The sequence below is a fragment of the Oncorhynchus nerka genome, linkage group LG14 (assembly GCF_034236695.1).
Source record: "Oncorhynchus nerka isolate Pitt River linkage group LG14, Oner_Uvic_2.0, whole genome shotgun sequence".
Classification (NCBI taxonomy): Eukaryota; Metazoa; Chordata; class Actinopteri; order Salmoniformes; family Salmonidae; genus Oncorhynchus; species Oncorhynchus nerka.
The window spans coordinates 49,900,270-49,921,306 of NC_088409.1; the positions used below are offsets into that span (position 1 = coordinate 49,900,270).

The 21,037-nt window shown below is 42.5% G+C and overlaps 1 protein-coding gene across 1 annotated transcript; it reads left to right on the top strand.

The window, feature by feature from the left end:
• Positions 1-111: 111 nt before the first annotated feature.
• Positions 112-11,926, top strand: LOC115142096 (dual specificity protein kinase Ttk-like). Its single transcript, XM_065000145.1, has 24 exons — positions 112-656; positions 2,074-2,296; positions 2,839-2,945; positions 3,447-3,590; positions 3,975-4,104; positions 4,213-4,315; positions 4,859-4,965; positions 5,053-5,134; positions 5,335-5,443; positions 5,638-5,860; positions 5,998-6,104; positions 6,222-6,365; positions 6,603-6,769; positions 6,991-7,130; positions 7,592-7,724; positions 7,923-8,015; positions 8,245-8,402; positions 9,137-9,288; positions 9,429-9,553; positions 9,663-9,737; positions 9,880-10,056; positions 10,172-10,271; positions 10,399-10,484; positions 10,571-11,926. The coding sequence occupies exons 1-24, from the start codon at positions 515-517 to the stop codon at positions 10,604-10,606; spliced, it is 3,063 nt and encodes a 1,020-aa protein (XP_064856217.1). The 5' UTR covers positions 112-514; the 3' UTR covers positions 10,607-11,926.
• Positions 11,927-21,037: the final 9,111 nt, after the last annotated feature.

A 21,037-nucleotide genomic window follows, 5' to 3' on the forward strand; every position in this document is an offset into this window, starting at 1 on the left:
GATGGTCGGAGGCCCGGAGCATAATTTCAAATAATTTTCATTGAAGTGGGAGGAGTATTTCGAATATTTGGGGGCGTAGTCAACCATACAAACTGACGAAGTAATTGGAAGTGGTGATTTTTAAACTAAGTGTGTTATGAACAGACAGACGTTTTTTTGTAAGGAAGTATAATTCTTTCACGTGAAAGTACATTTGTAGAAAATGTGAGATTCGTTTTAATCTAATGTACGGTGTAAAACAAAAAGTGATTTGGACTGCTTTTTAGCTTTGCACGTCTTTGTGCTCCGCAACGACCCGTAGCGAACTTGATAGAGCTAACGTTATTAACTAAGCTAGCTTTGCTTTGGCCAGACAATATGCAGATGGTTAGATACCTAAGGGCGTTAACTTAGCAACACATATCCCAACCAGCTGGTTATTTACACCAGGGTCCGTTTTCTGCTTGTTAATTCACACATCAGAAGTATATATCGCACTATAGCGTAGATGTCATATTTGTGTGTATAGATAGCTATGCTCACAGTCAGTAACGTTAGCTGCCTCAACATATTAGCTACATTCTGCAGAGATGTTGGAGGAGGAGCAGACAGACAGCACCAACTTGCCATGTTATGTCAGAAGCTCGACCGAATTAAAACAAGATATCTAATCGAAGGTAATAACACGTTTTCATACGTTCCATGGCGAAGACAAAATGCGTCATATATTGTACATAATGATATGCCCGTATATAAGACCACTAAGTTTGCAGATACAGTATCAGTCAAAAGTTTGAACACCTACTCATTCCAGGGTTTGTCTTTGTATCACTATTTTCTACATTGTATAATAATAGTGAAGACAAACTATGAAATCACACATGGAATCATGTAGTAATCAAAACTGTCAAATGTGAGATTCTTTGAAGTAGCCACCATTTGCCTTGATGACAGCTTTGTACATTTTTGGCATTATCTCAACCAGCTTTATGAGGTAGTCACCTGGAATTCAATTAACAGGTGTTCATTGTTAAGTTAATTTGTTGAATTTCATTCCTTCTTAATGCATTTGAGCCAATCAGTTGTGTTGTGACAAGTCAATACGGAACATTTCAAGAACTGAACGTTTCTTCAAGTGTAGTAGCAAAAAACATCAAGCTCTATGATGAAACTGTCTCTCATGAGGACCACCACAGGAAAGGAAGACCCTGAGTTACCTCTGCTGCAAAGGATAAGTTCATTAGAGTTAACTGCACCTCAGATTGCAGCCCAAATAAATACTTTACAGCGTTCAAGTAACAGACACATCTCAACATCAACTGTTCAGAGGAGACTGCGTGAATCAGGCCTTCATGGTCGAATTGCTGCGTAGAAACCACTACTAAAGGACACCAATAATAAGAAGAGACTTGCTAGGGCCAAGAAACACGAGCGCTGGAAATCTGTCCTTTGGTCTGATGAGTCCAAATTTGAGATTTTTGGTTCCAGCTGCTGTGTCTTTGTGCGACAGAGTAGGTGAACAAATTATCTTTGCATGTGTGGGAACCACACATGAATTGCGTGAATTTCGATATGCAATCCCATCTGGTTTGCGCTTAGTGGGACTATCATTTGTTTTTCAACAGGACAATGACCCAACACACCTACAGGCTGTGTGAGGGCTATTTGACCAAGAAGGAGAGTGATGGAGTGCTGCATCCACAATCACCTGACCTCAACCCAATTCAATGGTTTGGGATGAGTTGGACCGCCGAGTGAAGGAAAAGCAGCCAACAAGTGCTCAGCATATGTGGCAACTCCTTCAAGACTGTTAGAAAAGCATTACTCATGAAGCTGGTTGAGAGAATGCCAAGAGTGTGCAAAGCTGTCATCAAGGCAAAGGGTGGCTACTTTGAAGAATATTAAGTATTTTTATTGCTAAAACATTTGGTTACTACATGATTCCGTATGTGTTAATTCATAGTTTTGATGTATTCACTATTATTCTACATTATAGTAAAAATAAAGAGAAACCAGTGAATGACTAGGTGTGTCAACTTTTGATTGGTACTGTAAATGGTCACACACTGTCTTTTTCCTTGCATTTTCATGCAGATGAAACTGATAATATCAACCAGGCCATTGGCTCAAATTCCCCTGAAACGTGTCTCGCATATCTGATGGAATTGGAGAAGAAAGGAGACCCTCACTTGGATCCTAGTCATCTCACAAAGCTTACATACTTCTATACCCGTGTATTCTCAACTATGCCACTGGGAAAACACTGCAAAAATGAGAGCTATGCCAGAATGCTGGTCAGATTTGCAGAGCTGAATGTGTGAGTGATCCGTGATCATACTTTTCCATGAGAGGGTTGAGCCTTGTTTTGCAACATGTTCCTCTGTGATTGTACTTTAGCTACATCAGTTAAAAATACAATGTGTAGGGTGTATTAATAATATTTAAAGTGGCAATCTGGGATTCGGGAAAACAACAAAGTAGGCGCCCTGACACATTTTGGTTAGCAGCTGAGGGATAAGGTTAGAGAAATTTAACCACTCAAATTCATGGATGCAAGGACTGACCATCCATGAGTTCAAAATGATAGTTTTATCCATGTTTTGAAGCTATTCAGTCTTTGTTTACAATTACATGGTTTACAAATAAGTTTAGATGTTGGGTTCTGATGGATTACGATAGTTGAACTATAAGCTCATGAGAAATGTATACTAGTAAATGTATTTTCTTCCAAAAATCAATGGCTAATTTCCTAGTTTAAATCCCAAAAATGGATGTACCATTCCCAGATTGCCCATTTGAAAAGAGCTCTTTTTAGTATTTAGTTTAGGTCTGTCAAATGAGTCCTTTAATATCTTTCAGAATCCAAGACACCAATGGGGCAGAGGACAACTTCAATGTTGCGACTACACACTGCCAGGATTTTGCTTTTGTCCACATTGCACACGCTCAGTTTGAACTGTCTCAAGGTAGAGAGATGCACAACAATCTTAGGTTTGACTGTCGTAGATGATTTATACACACAGATGACACAATTTGGGTTATTTACTCAACTTTAGCTCCATGGATTTACCAGCTTTCTCATATTGATAAATACTCAGACACCCATAGCAACTATTGTATCTCTAACATCTTATTTATTTACTGACAATACATTCATCAGTCCAATCTGTGAAACTCATATTCAGAAACTCCATAATGCTGCAGGAAAGTACTATTGGTAGGTAGCCTAGTGGTTAGAGCGTTGGGCCAGTAACCGAAAGGTTGCTTGATCGAATACCCGAGCTGACAAGGTAAAAATGTGTCATTCTGCCCCTGAACAAGGCAGTTAACCCACTGTTTCCCGGTGAGCTGTCATTGTAAATAAGAATTTGTTCTTAAATGACTTGCCTAGTTAAATAAATGAAAAACATCTAGTCAGTAAGTTTATTTTTTATTATGTATATATTTTTACTCCCACATCTCAAAAGGCAACACAAAGAAAAGTACTTGGATACTTCAGAGGGCCATTGAACTGAGTGCCAAACCCAACGACCTGCTGGAGGCTGCTATGCAGAACTTGACTTTGGGCAAAGCAGAACTTCTTTCCTCTGAGGATAAGGAAAATGTACCAGGTTTGTTTTTGTTATTAACCTGAGACCATTGGGGAGGCAGGTTGCCTAGTGGTTAGAGCATTGGACTAGTAACCAAAAGGTTGCAAGATCGAATCCCTGAGCTGACAAGGTAAAAATCTGTCGTTCTGCCCCTGAACAAGGCAGTTAACCCACAGTTCCTAGGCTGTCATTGAAAATAATATGTTCTTAACTGATTTGCCTATTTAAATAAAGGTAAAAAATAAAAAAATCTTGATTTATATAATAAATAAATACATGTTTCTTCAGACCATGTTTCTTCAGCCTAGATTTTTTTAAATACAATCACAGCTTTTATGCTACTTTAGTGTACTAGTACTGTATATTAATTGTCTTAATGTTTTGTCAAAACTATTTTTCCTTCAGTCTCAACTTATAATACACATGGTTCTGCGAAAAATGGAACAGAATTTCGCAAAGTCTCGAGAAACTCCGACGGTACAGGCGACTGTACCGTCGGTACAGGCGAATCACTTTCCAGTGATTTTTCTTCAGGGTAAAAGAAGTGTTTTGTTTTTTACAGTTCCAAGTTCTCACACCAAGCTTCTCTCTTTGTTTTGCTTTACATTCTTCTATTCTGTCTCGTGAAAGACAATTGACACAGGTCTTCTCATTCTCTTCGAACAATGGAACCACGGAATGGACCCCAAGAGGACAAGGTTCCAGCTTGGAGGTCTGGTTCTCAACGAAAGAGAGCCGTTGGCATGGTTAGTTTTTATTAGTAGTAGTGTTGGGGTGGGGGGGTGGTGGTAATTGATACAGTTACATATCGCAATATTTTTTGGGACAATATTGTATCGATACTTTGACAAGTATCGATTGTTTTTTGTTAGGTAGTGTTAGCTAGTGCTAGTTGGCTGTACCTGTGGCAAAACTCGGATACTTTTCATCCTATAGCTTGTTCTCCATATTATTTTTAAATAGTGAGCCAACATCTTGTCTCATATTGTCAGCCCTTTTTTTCATGACTGATCAAAACTAGTTTTTTTTATTATGGCTCTCTCTTGTCTCTGCAGCAGACATATAGTGAGGGTTATGTTTGGAACATCAAATCGCAATTAAATCACAGTATCGAATCACAATGCATATAGAATCGTGAGAATCGCAATACATACCGTATCGGTACCTAAGTATCGTGAGAATATCACATCGTGAGGTGCTTGGCAATTCCCACCCCTAGTTTTAAAGTAGTTTTTCTATCACTTCTCTGGTTTTAAATAATATCCTGTTCTTTATTATCCTGCCTCTAGGCAGGGAGAGAGAGCAGTAGACTACAGGCAATCTCAGAAATGGATGATGATGACAGTGATGGAAGACAAGTGAATATGGAGGCTCTCATCTCAAGTAGCTTGTCCAGGTAAGCATTCTTTACCGATGTCAAGGGAACACTATCAGAACACACAGGATTACAAAGCCTAAACTGATGAATGTAACTTTGTTTTAGGCAAACTTCTGGTTCAAGTGCGATGTTATCCTTGTCCTCGGCCAAGAAGCGTGTTGAAGATGGGGATTTCCTCAATCTAAAGGTTTGTGAATGAAAATCCCCACCTTTCAGTGGTAATTCTAGATTGTTTAAGAATTTTCTAGTGCCTGGCCCAACTGTTTACAATTATATACAATAACATGGAGAGCAGAGCATAGTAAAATGACATCTTACATAATCTTATTTTAAAGACTGGAGTTGATTGGGACAGTCATATATATCATTGTTGATTTGCTCTCTCAGACACCTATCATTACCCCTGAGCCACGCCCATGGAAGGACATGGGAATTGTGGACTCCACCACTACACTGCTGCACAGGCAAGATAGGAGAGATGACACTAGGATGGAAGGTATGTACCTTTACATTGAAGTGAAACCATTTTGGCCTAGTTGATGACGGTGCAAAAATGCTTGTTTAGTGAGAAGCATTAGTTGGCGCACACCAACATATTCATAGAGGTGCGCACTAACGGAATGGTAAACTTGGGGGAAAAATGTATTCTCACGCATATCGAGTTTATGTTCTCTGCTGTTTCAATGGTAGATACCACTGACAATATAAACCAGATAATTGTTTCCAACTCCCCTGAGGCTTGCCAGATGTATCTGACCAAGCTGGAGAAGAGGGGCAATCCTCAGACAGACACCAACCTTCTCCTAAAGCTGAAGGACAGCTATTCCAGAGTCTTCTCCAGACTGCCATTGGGAATGTACAGCAACAGTGAGAGCTATGCCAAGATGCTGGTCCGATATGCTGAACTCAAAGGGTGAGTGTACTTCAGGATGTTTTAGGGTATAAAAAAAAAACTGCATATATTCACATACGTTATCCAGTATTCTAGAATTGGTTTGATGTATACATAAAAATAAAAAATTAATTAATTAAAAACGATGTCCTCCGTAGCATTGATGACCCAGATGATGCTCGGGACAACTTCATCGTTGCGAGATCCAACTGCAAAAGCTTTGCCTTTGTGCACATAGCACATGCTCAGTTTGAGGTTGCTCGAGGTAGATTGCTCTTTTTTAAATTTATTTGACATAAACGATTGTGCATAATATATGGTTTAGACACTGAACATTTATATTTTGATACTAAAGAGATTTTTGTTCATATTCTTCCAAAAGGTCAGGTCAAGAAAGGCACGTCAATACTACAGAAAGCCCTTCAGGTGAACGCAAAGCCCACTGAACTAATTGAGACTGCAATGCAGAAACTAAAAGCTGGGAATTACCAGTTTCTCCCCGCAGAAGACCGAGAGAGTCTCCCAGGTAGGTTTCATTTAAATGTAGTCAGTTATCTCTTTAGTTATGTTCAGTTATGTCTTGGTGGTGTTCATTAAGGCCTGGAATGGAAAACGGAGTCCCTCTCTCTTTTCTCCTGTTTGGTACCTAATGAACATGACCCTGTTCATCCTGACTACAAAGTGATAACGGCTTCAAGCTTAAAGCTTGCAAACCTGATGTAAGTTTTAGTTGAATATATTCCTTATGTGTTTCTTTTTTTAGAGCCACTGTCTCACGGGTCATTGAGTCTGTCAAACTATGGTAGAGAGAGGGAGCCGGAGATTACCACCCGTTTACCTCTGAGCCAGACACAGCCCAAACCCTCTAGCATGGAGCTGTCTTCAGGGTGGAAAATACCAGCCCATGTAAGCAGAGTCGTGTCTCCAGAGGTTTGGCTTTCCATTTTATTTTTGGGGTTACAACTATGTTATCAACATGGAAGGTGCTGGCATCAAACTCCATTTTAGTTTGTTCATTCTTATGACTGAGTTAAAACCTCTCTTTTTGCCTCTGTTTTGACACTCTTAACACTTATATTTTTGTTTTCTTTTGGGTTCTTCTATTTTAACCTCCTGAGTTTAACGTTGTGTGTGTGTTTGGTCGTCATCAGGAGAAGCACACCCCTCCTGATTTCACGCCCATTCCACGTCTGGTGGACTCTCTACCCACCCCGTCACTTCCTCTCCCTTCCAGACTCAACCCACCTGTCGCCTGCCAGATGCCCAACTACAAAGACACCAGGGCCAACAGGTGAGGGGCTGGATAGGACATGTATATAACATAACAGCTCTTGTACAATGATCCTAATCACCATAATCGAATGATTCTATTTCAGCTCTTGAGATATTAGGAAATGGTATTGTCAGTGTTGGGGAAGCTAATCTGAAAAGATGGTTTATCACGCTACCAATTACTTCCCATTGCAAGAAGTTGAGCTACAGTAAAGCTGCCCTCAAGAAAAATATAGTTGAACTAAAGTTACTTTGAGAACTACCTCGTGGAAAAATTATCATATTTAAATCTGAACTGTCATAATGCAAATTTAAGTCTGTCATCCATACTGTGACATGGCGTAAGTAACAGTCACAGCAGACAGTGTAGTGAGATCTGTGAGTGCATTTAGTCTTGGAATCCAGAGGAAAGATGGGAAGCAGTGATGCAAAAAAAAAAAGAGGACTTTCTTTGACATTTGAATCCCCCTCTCCTCACAGTTACTTTACCCCTGGGGTCAAGAGGAACTCCCCATATGCGGGCCCTCTCTCAGCAGCCCATAAAGCCGGCCCTGCCCAGCAGCAGCCGTGCACCCCCCTCAGCCAGGTGTCCTATGCCCAACAGAACCACCAGGTAAACCATAAATGCCATCCATGGGATTTCCCTGATCACTTGACCTGAACAGGCAAAACGCAGTCAGGCCAGGAGGAACTAAGTCATGGCCCTAGTTATGTTCTCTTTTTGTGAGTTTGCTGTTTAAATTATAGGCCTATTGTCAAATGAAATGTGGACTCTATGGTTTAATGACTCTGCACTTGTCTGTTACTTCAGGGTTCTGCCGTTGCTCTCTCAAACGAGTCCATTGTGATAAAGGGCAAACGGTTCCTCGTCCTGAAGATGATTGGCCGAGGTGGCTCCAGTAAGGTAGGGGTTAGTTGTCTTGTTCATTAGGGCACAATGTAACAAAAGCTCTCATAACATTGTGCAACGGAAAACAAAAAACAGACAACTTACTTGTTGGACAATTTAAGATGGTACTTCCCTGTTTCAATTGGTTTGAAACCTGAAGATACCAGGGAAGTACTACAGGTGTTTTTTGGGCTAATTGGATGTTTTTTCAGCTGGTGTGATGGTAGGTTCTCTGTCTTTTCAGGTGTACCAGGTTCTGGACCAATGTAATCAGCTGTTTGCTGTGAAGTATGTGAACCTGGAGGAGGCCGATGCCCAGACAGTGGAGAGCTACAAGAACGAGATAGAGCATCTCAATCGCCTGCAGCAGTACAGTGATCAGATCATCAAGCTGTATGATTAGTGAGTGTTCACTACTCTGACTTATTCAGCTAAGGTACATTTATTATATTTTTTGATGAAAATGGATACACATACGTATACATCCAAAACATAAGAAAAACTTGTGGTACTGGTACGTACATAAAAATAAAATACACATGGCCTAAATACAATTTTAAAATTAAGAATAACACAACGTATTTCAAATGTGTTTGTTTTTTTACCCCATTTTCGTGATGTCCAATTGGTAGTTACGATCTTGTCTCATCAATCTTGTATCAACTCCCCAACGGGAGAGGCGAAGGTTGAGTCATGCGTCCTCCGAAACATGACCCGCAAAGCTGCACTGCTTCTTAACACCTGCTCGTTTAACCTTGAAGCCAGCTGCACCAATATGTCAGAGGAAACAGTTCTACTGACGAGTGAAGTCAGCTTGCAGGCGCCCGCCACAAGGAGTCGCTAGAGCGCGATGAGCCAAGGAAAGCCCCCCGGCCACAAAACCCTCCCCTACCCGGAAGACGCTGGGCCAATTGTGCGCCACCCTATGGGACTCCCGGTCACGTCTGGCTGTGACACAGCCTGGGATCGATCCCCAGGCTGTAGTAACGCCTCAACACTGCGATGCAGTGCCTTAGACCACTGTGCCACTCGGGAGGACCCGACACAACGTATTTTGATTGTGGTCCTCTGTTCCATCCCACTATACATGTCATGTGATTCCCAGTGAGCAGTGCTTTTTATCTCTTTTATTCCAGTGAAATAACCAACAGCTACATCTACATGCTGATGGAATGTGGTAACCTGGACCTCAGCACCTGGCTACACAACCGTAAAACTGTCAACCCGCTGGAGAGGAAGTTATACTGGAAGAATATGCTGGAGGCATTCCAGACCATCCACAAACATGGTTATTATCTCTCCATCTATCTTGAACTCTGTATCTCTCTTCATCAGTATCCCTTATGTTTTCTAAGTTCCTAATAACCAAGCATTGCAGTCTCTATGACAAGCCTTTTAACTTTTTTCTGTAACTTTTTTTTTGTGTAGATATTGTCCATAGTGACTTGAAGCCAGCCAATTTTGTGATTGTGAATGCCTCGCTGAAATTGATCGACTTTGGCATTGCAAACCGCATCCAGCCTGATGTGACAAGCATTATGAAAGATTCTCAGGTAAGAGCACAACCCCCATCTCCAACTGTAGTTAATAATGTATGTATACATAACCAGAAGCTTTCCAGAATAAGGATATTGATCTTCAAGAAAAAAATCCTAAACACAGGTTGGGACCTTGAACTACATGCCCCCTGAAACCATCAAAGACACTTCATCCCAGCCAGGGAAGGCAAGCTCTAAGGTTGCGCTGATATCCCTTCCTTCTTATCCAAAACAATGTATTTTTAATACATGCATATTCCATATGGACTCATTTATATCAATGTTGGAAGCTTATGCATGTTTAATGATGTATGATGAATCTCTGTTGATTTGATTCATAGATTAGTACTAAAGGTGATGTGTGGTCCCTTGGTTGCATCATGTACTGCATGACCTATGAGAAGACTCCATTCCAGACCATCACCAACCAGATCACCAAGCTACACGCCATCATTGACCCGACCCATGAGATGGAGTTCCCTGACATTGCAGAGAAGGATCTGCTAGATGTGTTGAAGGTGAGCGATTCCATTCATTCTGCAATGTATTGGCTTTTTGGTTGAGTTTTTATTTATTGTGAATGACATGGATAAATGGGATCTGGTGGGTTATGTTTTTTCTCCTTACCACCAGAGGTGCTTGGTACGAAACCCAAGAGAGCGGATTTCCATCACGGAACTGCTGGAGCATTCATACCTAAAGCTTCAGTCTCAGCAACAGTCACCTGTGCCAGGTACATAAACGTGCACACATTATGCATATTTATACCTCATACCTGCCATAATACCAAGTTTTTTTTTTTTTATAAGAAAAATGATTGCAACAACTTTCATTTTGTCTGCCTCTCTATCTCCTTTCAGCACCTCCTGACAATAATGATCTGAAGAGGATCCTCAACGAGCTCGCTGCCTTACAGTCTCCCAACAGCATTGCCAGGGCTGCTAATGTAAGCATGACAATGTGGAATTTCCAATAATAATTGTCTTATCGTCGTTTGTTTTAACTGACTGGCGTCTTCTCTGCAATCGACAGAACTTGGCGACCAGCCATCTCAACTGGAAGATGTAGATGCTCCACTGATGGCCTAAAAAAAAACAAAGGGGTCAGCAGATGGGACTCCATTCCTAGCCTAAGTCGAGCTTTACCCGATAGATACACTGCCCATTCCATGCTTCAGCACAACCCGAAAAATACATGCTGTTTGGCAGTACACTGGCCCTGTTTGAATACTTTGAAAATGTTTCCTTCCCCTTTTTAAAGTAATCACTGATCTGTCATGTCTGGAATGGTGAAAGCTATGAAGTGGAACCTTTGCTTTTATTCTATCCAAGTATGTTAGATCAGCGATAACACAGAGGATGGGTCCATAAATGCCCTAGAGAGCTCTACCATCTCCATGTTTTATTCTCTCATGTCTTCATGACTTCCCCTTGCTTGTATCTTGAAGGATACGGATCTATACTTTTTTTTAAATTTTAAGATGGACATTTTTTTGTGTTTTTTGTTGGAAGACAAAATAAGGACAGAAGAAAAAGGAAAAGAAAAGGACAACAAAGTGAAACCTCTAAAGAAACAAGAGACCATAATACAAGAAACAGCACTATAGAGAGATAGAACAACAACAACGCAGCCACTGCCAGCTAGCCTACTTCAGCAGTACTGTATCATTTGAATTATTTTAGTCAATAAGATTCCTGCTACGTAAGCTTAACTTTCTGAACATTCGAGACGTGTAGTCCATTTGTCATTCCAATCTCCTTTGCATTAGCGTAGCCTCTTCTGTAGCCTGTCAACTATGTGTCTGTCTATCCCTGTTCTCTCCCGCGGCCACTCTAATCTGGTGGTCCCAGCGCGCACGACCCACGTGGAGTTCCAGGTCTCCGGTAGCCTCTGGAACTGCCGATCTGCGGCCAACAAGGCAGAGTTCATCTCAGCCTATGCCTCCCTCCAGTCCCTCGACTTCTTGGCACTGACGGAAACATGGATCACCACAGATAACACTGCTACTCCTACTGCTCTCTCTTCGTCCGCCCACGTGTTCTCGCACACCCCGAGAGCTTCTGGTCAGCGGGGTGGTGGCACCGGGATCCTCATCTCTCCCAAGTGGTCATTCTCTCTTTCTCCCCTTACCCATCTGTCTATCGCCTCCTTTGAATTCCATGCTGTCACAGTTACCAGCCCTTTCAAGCTTAACATCCTTATCATTTATCGCACTCCAGGTTCCCTCGGAGAGTTCATCAATGAGCTTGATGCCTTGATAAGCTCCTTTCCTGAGGATGGCTCACCTCTCACAGTTCTGGGCGACTTTAACCTCCCCACGTCTACCTTTGACTCATTCCTCTCTGCCTCCTTCTTTCCACTCCTCTCCTCTTTTGACCTCACCCTCTCACCTTCCCCCTCTACTCACAAGGCAGGCAATACGCTCAACCTCATCTTTACTAGATGCTGTTCTTCCACTAACCTCACTGCAACTCCCCTCCAAGTCTCCGACCACTACCTTGTATCCTTTTCCCTCTTGCTCTCATCCAACACTTCCCACACTGCCCCTACTCGGATGGTATCGCGCCGTCCCAATCTTCGCTCTCTCTCCCCCGCTACTCTCTCCTCTTCCATCCTATCATCTCTTCCCTCTGCTCAAACCTTCTCCAACCTATCTCCTGATTCTGCCTCCTCAACCCTCCTCTCCTCCCTTTCTGCATCCCTTGATTCTCTATGTCCCCTATCCTCCAGGCCGGCTCGGTCCTCCTCTCCTGCTCCGTGGCTCGACGACTCATTGCGAGCTCACAGAACAGGGCTCCGGGCAGCCGGCGGAAATGGAGGAAAACTCGCCTCCCTGCGGACCTGGCATCCTTTCACTCCCTCCTCTCTACATTTTCCTCTTCTGTCTCTGCTGCTAAAGCCACTTTCTACCACTCTAAAGTCCAAGCATCTGCCTCTAACCCTAGGAAGCTCTTTTCCACCTTCTCCTCCCTCCTGAATCCTCCTCCCCCTCCCCCCTCCTCCCTCTCTGCAGATGACTTCGTCAACCATTTTGAAAAGAAGGTCGACGACATCCGATCCTCGTTTGCTAAGTCAAACGACACCGCTGGTTCTGCTCACACTGCCCTACCCTGTGCTCTGACCTCTTTCTCCCCTTTCTCTCCAGATGAAATCTCGCGTCTTGTGACGGCCGGCCGCCCAACAACCTGCCCGCTTGACCCTATTCCCTCCTCTCTTCTCCAGACCATTTCCGGAGACCTTCTCCCTTACCTCACCTCGCTCATCAACTCATCCCTGACCGCTGGCTACGTGCCTTCTGTCTTCAAGAGAGCGAGAGTTGCATCCCTTCTGAAAAAACCTACACTCGATCCCTCCGATGTCAACAACTACAGACCAGTATCCCTTCTTTCTTTTCTCTCCAAAACTCTTGAACGTGCCGTCCTTGGCCAGCTCTCCCGCTATCTCTCTCAGAATGACCTTCTTGATCCAAATCAGTCTGGTTTCAAGACTAGTCATTCAACTGAGACTGCTCTTCTCTGTATCACGGAGGCCCTCCGCACTGCTAAAGCTAACTCTCTCTCCTCTGCTCTCATCCTTCTAGACCTATCGGCTGCCTTCGATACTGTGAACCATCAGATCCTCCTCTCCACCCTCTCCGAGTTGGGCATCTCCGGCGCGGCCCACGCTTGGATTGCGTCCTACCTGACAGGTCGCTCCTACCAGGTGGCGTGGCGAGAATCTGTCTCCTCACCACGCGCTCTCACCACTGGCGTCCCCCAGGGCTCTGTTCTAGGCCCTCTCCCATTCTCGCTATACACCAAGTCACTTGGCTCTGTCATAACCTCACATGGTCTCTCCTATCATTGCTATGCAGACGACACACAATTAATCTTCTCCTTTCCCCCTTCTGATGACCAGGTGGCGAATCGCATCTCTGCATGTCTGGCAGACATATCAGTGTGGATGACGGATCACCACCTCAAGCTGAACCTCGGCAAGACGGAGCTGCTCTTCCTCCCGGGGAAGGACTGCCCGTTCCATGATCTCGCCATCACGGTTGACAACTCCATTGTGTCCTCCCAGAGCGCTAAGAACCTTGGCGTGATCCTGGACAACACCCTGTCGTTCTCAACTAACATCATGGCGGTGGCCCGTTCTTGTAGGTTCATGCTCTACAACATCCGCAGAGTACGACCCTGCCTCACACAGGAAGCAGCGCAGGTCCTAATCCAGGCACTTGTCATCTCCCGTCTGGATTACTGCAACTCGCTGTTGGCTGGGCTCCCTGCCTGTGCCATTAAACCCCTACAACTCATCCAGAACGCCGCAGCCCGTCTGGTGTTCAACCTTCCCAAGTTCTCTCACGTCACCCCGCTCCTCCGCTCTCTCCACTGGCTTCCAGTTGAAGCTCGCATCCGCTACAAGACCATGGTGCTTGCCTACGGAGCTGTGAGGGGAACGGCACCTCAGTACCTCCAGGCTCTGATCAGGCCCTACACCCAAACAAGGGCACTGCGTTCATCCACCTCTGGCCTGCTCGCCTCCCTACCACTGAGGAAGTACAGTTCCCGCGCAGCCCAGTCAAAACTGTTCGCTGCTCTGGCCCCCAATGGTGGAACAAACTCCCTCACGACGCCAGGACAGCGGAGTCAATCACCACCTTCTGGAGACACCTGAAACCCCACCTCTTTCAGGAATACCTAGGATAGGATAAAGTAATCCTTCTCACCCCCCTTAAAAGATTTAGATGCACTATTGTAAAGTGGCTGTTCCACTGGATGTCTTAAGGTGAACGCACCAATTTGTAAGTCGCTCTGGATAAGAGCGTCTGCTAAATGACTTAAATGTAAATGTAATGTAAATGTGTTTCTTTACTTTGCACATTTTACTGTACTCTCAAACATGTAACTACAAAAAAATGCTCAACAAATGAACTAGCTAACTGTATTATTGATGTTTCTTTCTTTCAGCTGTCAATTTCATCTGTAGTTATTTATAGGTGTGTGTATATACAGTTGAAGTCGGAAGTTTACATACATGTTAGCCAAATATATTTAAACTCAGTTTTTCACAATTCCTGACATTTAATCCTAGTAAAAAAGTCCCCGTCTTAGGTCAGTTAGGATCACCACTTTATTTTAAGAATGTGAAATGGCAGAATAAGAGAGAATGATATATTTCAGCTTTTATTCCTTTCATCACATTCCCAGTTGGACAGAAGTTTACATACACACAATTAGTATTTGGTAGCATTGCCTTTAAATTGTTTATCTTGGGTCAAACGTTTCAGCTAGCCTTCCACAAGCTTCCCACAATAAGTTGGGTGAATTTTGGCCCATTCCTCCTGACAGAGCTGGTGTAACTGAGTCAGGTTTGTAGGCCTCCTTGATCACACATGCTTTTTCAGTTCTGCCCACAAATGTTCTGTAGGATTGCGGTCAGGGCTTTGTGGTGGCCACTCCAATACCTTGACTTTGTTGTCCTTAAGCCATTTTGCCACAACTTTGGAAGTTGTCCATTTGGAAGACCCATTTGTGACCAAGCTTTAACTTCCTGACTGATGTCTTGAGATGTTGCTTCAATATATCCACATAATTTTCCTTGCCATCTATTTTGTGAAGTGCACCAATCCCTCCTGCAGCAAAGCACCCCCACAACATGATGTAACCGTGCTTCACGGTTGGGATGGTGTTCTTCGACTTGCATGCCTCCCTCTTTTTCTTCCAAATATAAGGATGGTCATTATGGCCAAACAGTTATATTTTTGTTTCATCAGACCAGAGGACATTTCTCCAAGAAGTACAATCTTTGTCCCCATGTGCAGTTGCAAACCGTTAGTCTGGCTTTTTTATGGTGGTTTTGGAGCAGTGGCTTCTTCCTTGCTGAGTGGCCTTTCAGGTTATGTCGATATAGGACTCGTTTCGCACATTGGATATAGATACTTTTGTACCCGTTTCCTCCATCTTCACAAGGTCCATTGCTGATGTTCTGGGATTGATTTGCACTTTTTGCACCAAAGTACGACAGAGCATGTCTCCTTCCTGAGCGGTACGACGGCAGCATGGTCCCATGGTGTTTATACTTGCATACTATTGTTTGTACAGATGACTGTGGTACCTTCAGGCGTTTGGAAATTGCTCCCAAGGATGAACAAGACTGGTGGAGGTCTACAATTTTTGTTTGGCTTGTTTCTTTTGATTTCCCCATGATGTCAAGCAAAGAGGCACTGAGTTTGAAGGTAGGCCTTGAAATACATCCACAGGTACACCTCCAATTGACTCAAATGATGTCAATTAGCCTATCAGAAGCTTCTAAATCCAGGACATCGTTTTCTTTAATTTTCCAAGCTGTTTAAAGGCACAGTCAACTTAGTGTGTGTAAACTTCTGACCCACTGCAATTGTGATACAGTGATATAATCTGTAAACAGTTGTTGGAAAAATAACTTGTCATGCACAAAGTAGATGTCCGAACTGACTTGCCAAAACTAGTTTGTTAACAAAAAATTTGTGGAGTGGTTGAAAAATGAGTTTTAATGACTCCAACCTAATTGAATGTAAACTTTTGACTTCAACTGTGTGTGTGTGTGTATGTATGTATATATATACATTAATACTTGCACTGGTAGGATACAAATAACTGGAAGTCTTGAATGAATTATAAGTGAAGCTGCTAAATGGATGAGAGGAGGAATTTGATGTGGGGGTGATAACATGCTCTGACAATATAAGATGGGCTGATTTCAGTGTATGGTAATAATGCTGTCTCAAATTGATATCAAAACCAACCAAAGGATTTCAGCACCAGATCAGCGAGAGCTTTGAATACTGCATGCACCATTTTCTAATACCTCCATCAGCATGACTGTTCCATGCTCTTCATGACACCAGACATATTCCTCTCTTTTTTTCCACCTTTTGCACCCAGGAATGGTTTCCACTAGATAGCACAACCACAAAGTCAAAATGAGCTTTTGTAAAAATTCATGAAAAACAAAAATGTGCTTTTTGGACTTTAAGGTTAGCAGTGTGTTTAAACGCGTCATGAGTATACCTTTTACCTAAGCACAGTCCTTAACTTGGGCAGGAGCTCACCGGAAATGAGTAAAGGATTTTATTCTGCTAGAGTTCCTGAGCCTCCTATAGAATATTATCTCAAAGGTATTGAGTTCCTAAATATAAATGAGTACCGGCACGTATTTCAGGCCAAGTCAAGCACTGGCCTAAACTTGCATTTATAGTCAGGTAAAATTCATAGCAAGCAGTGGGGAGGGGGTGGGAAAACAAAAGGGATATATGGTATATATTGACAAGAATACATTTTATTTGGCAGATGCCTTTCAGGACACTCAAGAACATCTTACATAAAATCTGGTACTGTAAATTAAATCTATTTAATTTAGGTCTATGTAATGAATTAGAATTTTGCTTTATTATTTACAGGGAAAATACAAAAACATCATTTTAAAAACTATCAGCTTATTTTTAGAATAATGGCCAGGTTCTGACACGTGTCACTTCACACTTGTACCATGTGCAGTGAACAGTAGCTATTGCTGTGTAGGCTACACATCGTTAGCTAGACTCACAAGGCTAGCAAAAACAAGGGGCCAAACAAAGCTCACTGTTCAATGTTTTCAAGAGGCAGTGTATAGAAGATGATGTTGGAGCATGTGTCAAGTCATTTGATATCAGTGATTTTGCCATGAAGGGCCTCCAGTCCCCCTCTATATCAATCACTGATTGCATTGATCTAATCGAGGGCCTTAAAGACAGTTTCAGTACATTCAGAGGCAATGATCAGCACTACAATGCTGTTTTTATTCAGCACTTTTAGAAATCATGAAACACTCTTCTCCACTTCGACTTGCACTCCCTCCCTCGGGGAGAAATTACTCTGATTTGCCTCACAGGTAATAGGCTACAACAACTGGCCTATTACCAGTGTTTTCATATTGCCTAGTTTGAGACTCAAGTTTAGAAATATAAGGGACTCTACATTATATTAAGGGGAAGGCCTACATTACATCCTTTAGGCCTACAATCAGACCTCTTATTGTCACGCCTTGGTCATAGTGTTTTGTGTTTTAGTTATAGGGTTGGTCAGGCCAGGGTGTGACATGGGTTTATGTGTTGTATTTCGTATTGGGGTTTTGTATTAGTGGGATTGCGGTTGAGTAGGGGTGTTGTTAGGCTGGGCTGCCTGAGGCGGTTCTCAATTAAGAGTCAGGTGCTTCTCGTTGTCTCGGATTGGGAACCGTATTTAGGTAGCCTGAGTTCGCGTTGTATTTCGTGGGTGATTGTCCCTGTCTTTGTGTATTCACCAGATAGGCTGTAATAGTGTCACGTTCCGTTTGTTGTTTTGTTTTGTATTGTATAGTTATTTCATGTATCACGTTTTTCTTCATTAAAGTCATGAGTAATCAACACGCTGCATTTCGGTCCGACTCTCTTTCCACAAACGAAGAACGCCGTTACACTTATTGCAATTGAAAATAGGAAAGTGCATGAAACAATATTTCCAGTCAATGTAAATAGCTAATTTCCAATTAAATTGCATTACAAATATCTTTGCCCTGTGCTTTTCCACCAATGCACTATAGTTAGGCCCTATAGGCTATTGATAATTTAATTGATATCACACAATACATCGTCGGCGCACTTGATCAGACTTGCGCTCGATTTGCATTTTGATCTCGACTAAGAAAAGGTCGTTGACCACTGTTCTAGTCTATAAAGGCTATGGCCTATTATTATTTAAAAGCTGGGTGGTTTGAGCCCTGAATGCTGATTGGCTGACAGCCGTGGTATATCAGACCGTATACCACGGGTATGACAAAGCATTTATTTTTACTGCTCTACTTAGGTTGGTAGCCAGATTATAATAGCAATAAGGCATCTCGGGGCTTTGTGGTATATGGCCAATATACCATGGCTAAAGGCTGTATCCAGGTACTCTGCGTTGTGTCATGCCAAGAACAGTCCTTAGCCGTGGTATATTGGCAATATACCACACCCCCTCGTGCCTTATTGCTTAAGTGTATTAGCATACTCTTAGGTTATTATCTAAGTTTCCTTTAATGGTGTTTTAATATGCAGCATGTAACCTAACACAAAGCTGATCTAATTTGATTGGCCTTCTTGCCAGTGATTAACACTAGAAATATCTGCCCTCTCTGGACCCACCTTTCGGGCTAATGATGTGTCTTTTCAACATGCTAGCAGTCTAATAAACACAATGCATTCGGAATGTATTCAGACCCCTTGACTTTTTCAAAAATGTTATGTTACAGCCTTATTCTAAAGTTTATGAAATATTTTTCCCCCTCATCAATCTACACACAATACTCCATAATGACAAAGCAAAAACAGGTTTTTAGACATTTTTGAAAATGTATACATATATATTAATATATATATATTTATATAACATTTACATAAGTATTCAGACCCTTAACTCAGTACTTTGTGGAAGAACCTTTGGCAGCAATTACAACCTTGAGTTTCTTGGGTATGACGCTACAAGCTTGGCACACCTGTATTTAGGGAGTTTCCCCCATTCTTCTCTGCAGATCCTCTCAAGCTCTGTCAGGTTTGATTGGGAGCGTCGCTGCACAGCTATTTTCAGGTCTCTCCAGAGATGTTCGAACAGGTTCAAGCCACACATGCTTTGTCTTGGCTGTGTGCTTAGGGTTGTTGTCCTGTTGGAAGGTGAATCTTCACCCCAGCCTGAGGTCCTGAACACTCTGGAGCAGGTTTTCATCAAGGATCTCTCTGCACTTTGCTCCGTTCATCTTTCCCTTGATCTTGACTAGTCTCCCAGTCCCTGCCGCTGAAAAACATCCCCACAGCATGATGCTGCCACCAACATGCTTCACCGTAGGGATGATGCCAGGTTTCCACCAGACGTGACACTTGGCATTCAGGCCAAAGAGTTCAATCATGATTTCATCAGACCAGAGAAAATAGGTTCATGGTCTGAGAGTCCTTTAGGTGCCTTTTGGCAAACTCCAAGTGGGCTGTCATGTGCCTTTTACTGAGGAGTGGCTTATGTCTGGCCACTCTACCATAAATGCCTGATTGGTGGAGTGCTGCAGAGATGGTTGTCCTTCTGTAAGGTTCTCCCATCTCCCCAGAGGAACTCTGGAGCTCTGTCAGAGTGAACGTCAGGTTCTTGGTCACCTCCCTAACCATGACCCTTCTCCCCTGATTGCTCAGTTTGGCCGGGCGGCCAGCTCTATGAAAAGTCTTGGTGGATCCAAACTTCTTCCATTTAAGAATGATGGAGGCCACTGTGTTCTTGGGGACCTTCAATGCTGCAGAAGCATTAACCACACTTTTAGTATGTAAAGAGAGGTGGGAAAAGAGAGCCTCACCCCAACCTGCTACCCCATTCCCCCAACCCCACCCATCCAGCATGTCTCCTTTCAATATTATTGCAATTATGTTAGCACAGCTGAGAACTGTTGTTCTGATTAAAAAAACAATAAAACAGGCCTTTTTAGACTAGTTGAGTATCTGGAACATCAGAATATCTGGGTTCGATTACAGACTCAAAATGGCCAGAAACAAATAGCTTTCTTCTGAAACTCATCAGGCTATTCTTGTTCTGAGAAATAAAGGCTATTCCATGTGAGAAATTGCCAAGAAACTGAAGATCTCATACAACACTGTGTACTACTCCCTTCACAGAACAGCGCAAACTGTCTCTAACCAGAATAGAAAGAGGAGTGGGAGGCCCGGGTGCACTTAATCTTTTCTTTTTATTGGCCAGTCTGAGATATGCTGAAAGGGATATTCAATGTCAGATTTTTTTATTTCTATCCATCAACCAATAGGTTCCCTTCTTTGCGAGGCATTGGAAAACCTCCCTGAACTTTGGGGTTAAATCTGTGTTTGAAATTCACTGCTCGACTGATTGGCCTTACATATAATTGCACGTGTGGAGTGCAGAGAATATTATTGCACACAAAGTGAGTCCATGAAACGTGACTTGTTACGAACGTTTTTACTCCTGAACTTATTTAGGCTTGCCATAACAAAAGAGTTGAATACTTATTGACTCAATACATTTCAGCTTTTAATTTTGTATTAATTTGTAAAACTTTCTAAAAACATATTTCAACTTAACATTATGGGATATTTTGTGTAGACCAGTGACACACAATCTGAAATTAATCCATTTTAAATTCAGGCTGTAGCACAACAAAATGTGAAAAAAAGTAAAGATGTGTGAATACTTTCTGAAGGCACTACTTTTGTAGGAGAATTTTCAAAAGTCACTTTTTGGCACTCTGTTTCATTCCCCTGCCTCTGTGTCAATTCCAAGCTGCGTCTTCATATACAATATAAACAACTGATACAATTCTCACACATCAGGCTATTGTAAATGTAATCTTGTCTATCAGCTAACTATTGTTATATGTTTGAAATGACTTTTGGCAGAGTAATTCAAAAATGTAATTAGCTTTGAATCAATGTAAAGCTTTCCTGGTGTTAAATGGTTGCATTTGTGGCCCCTG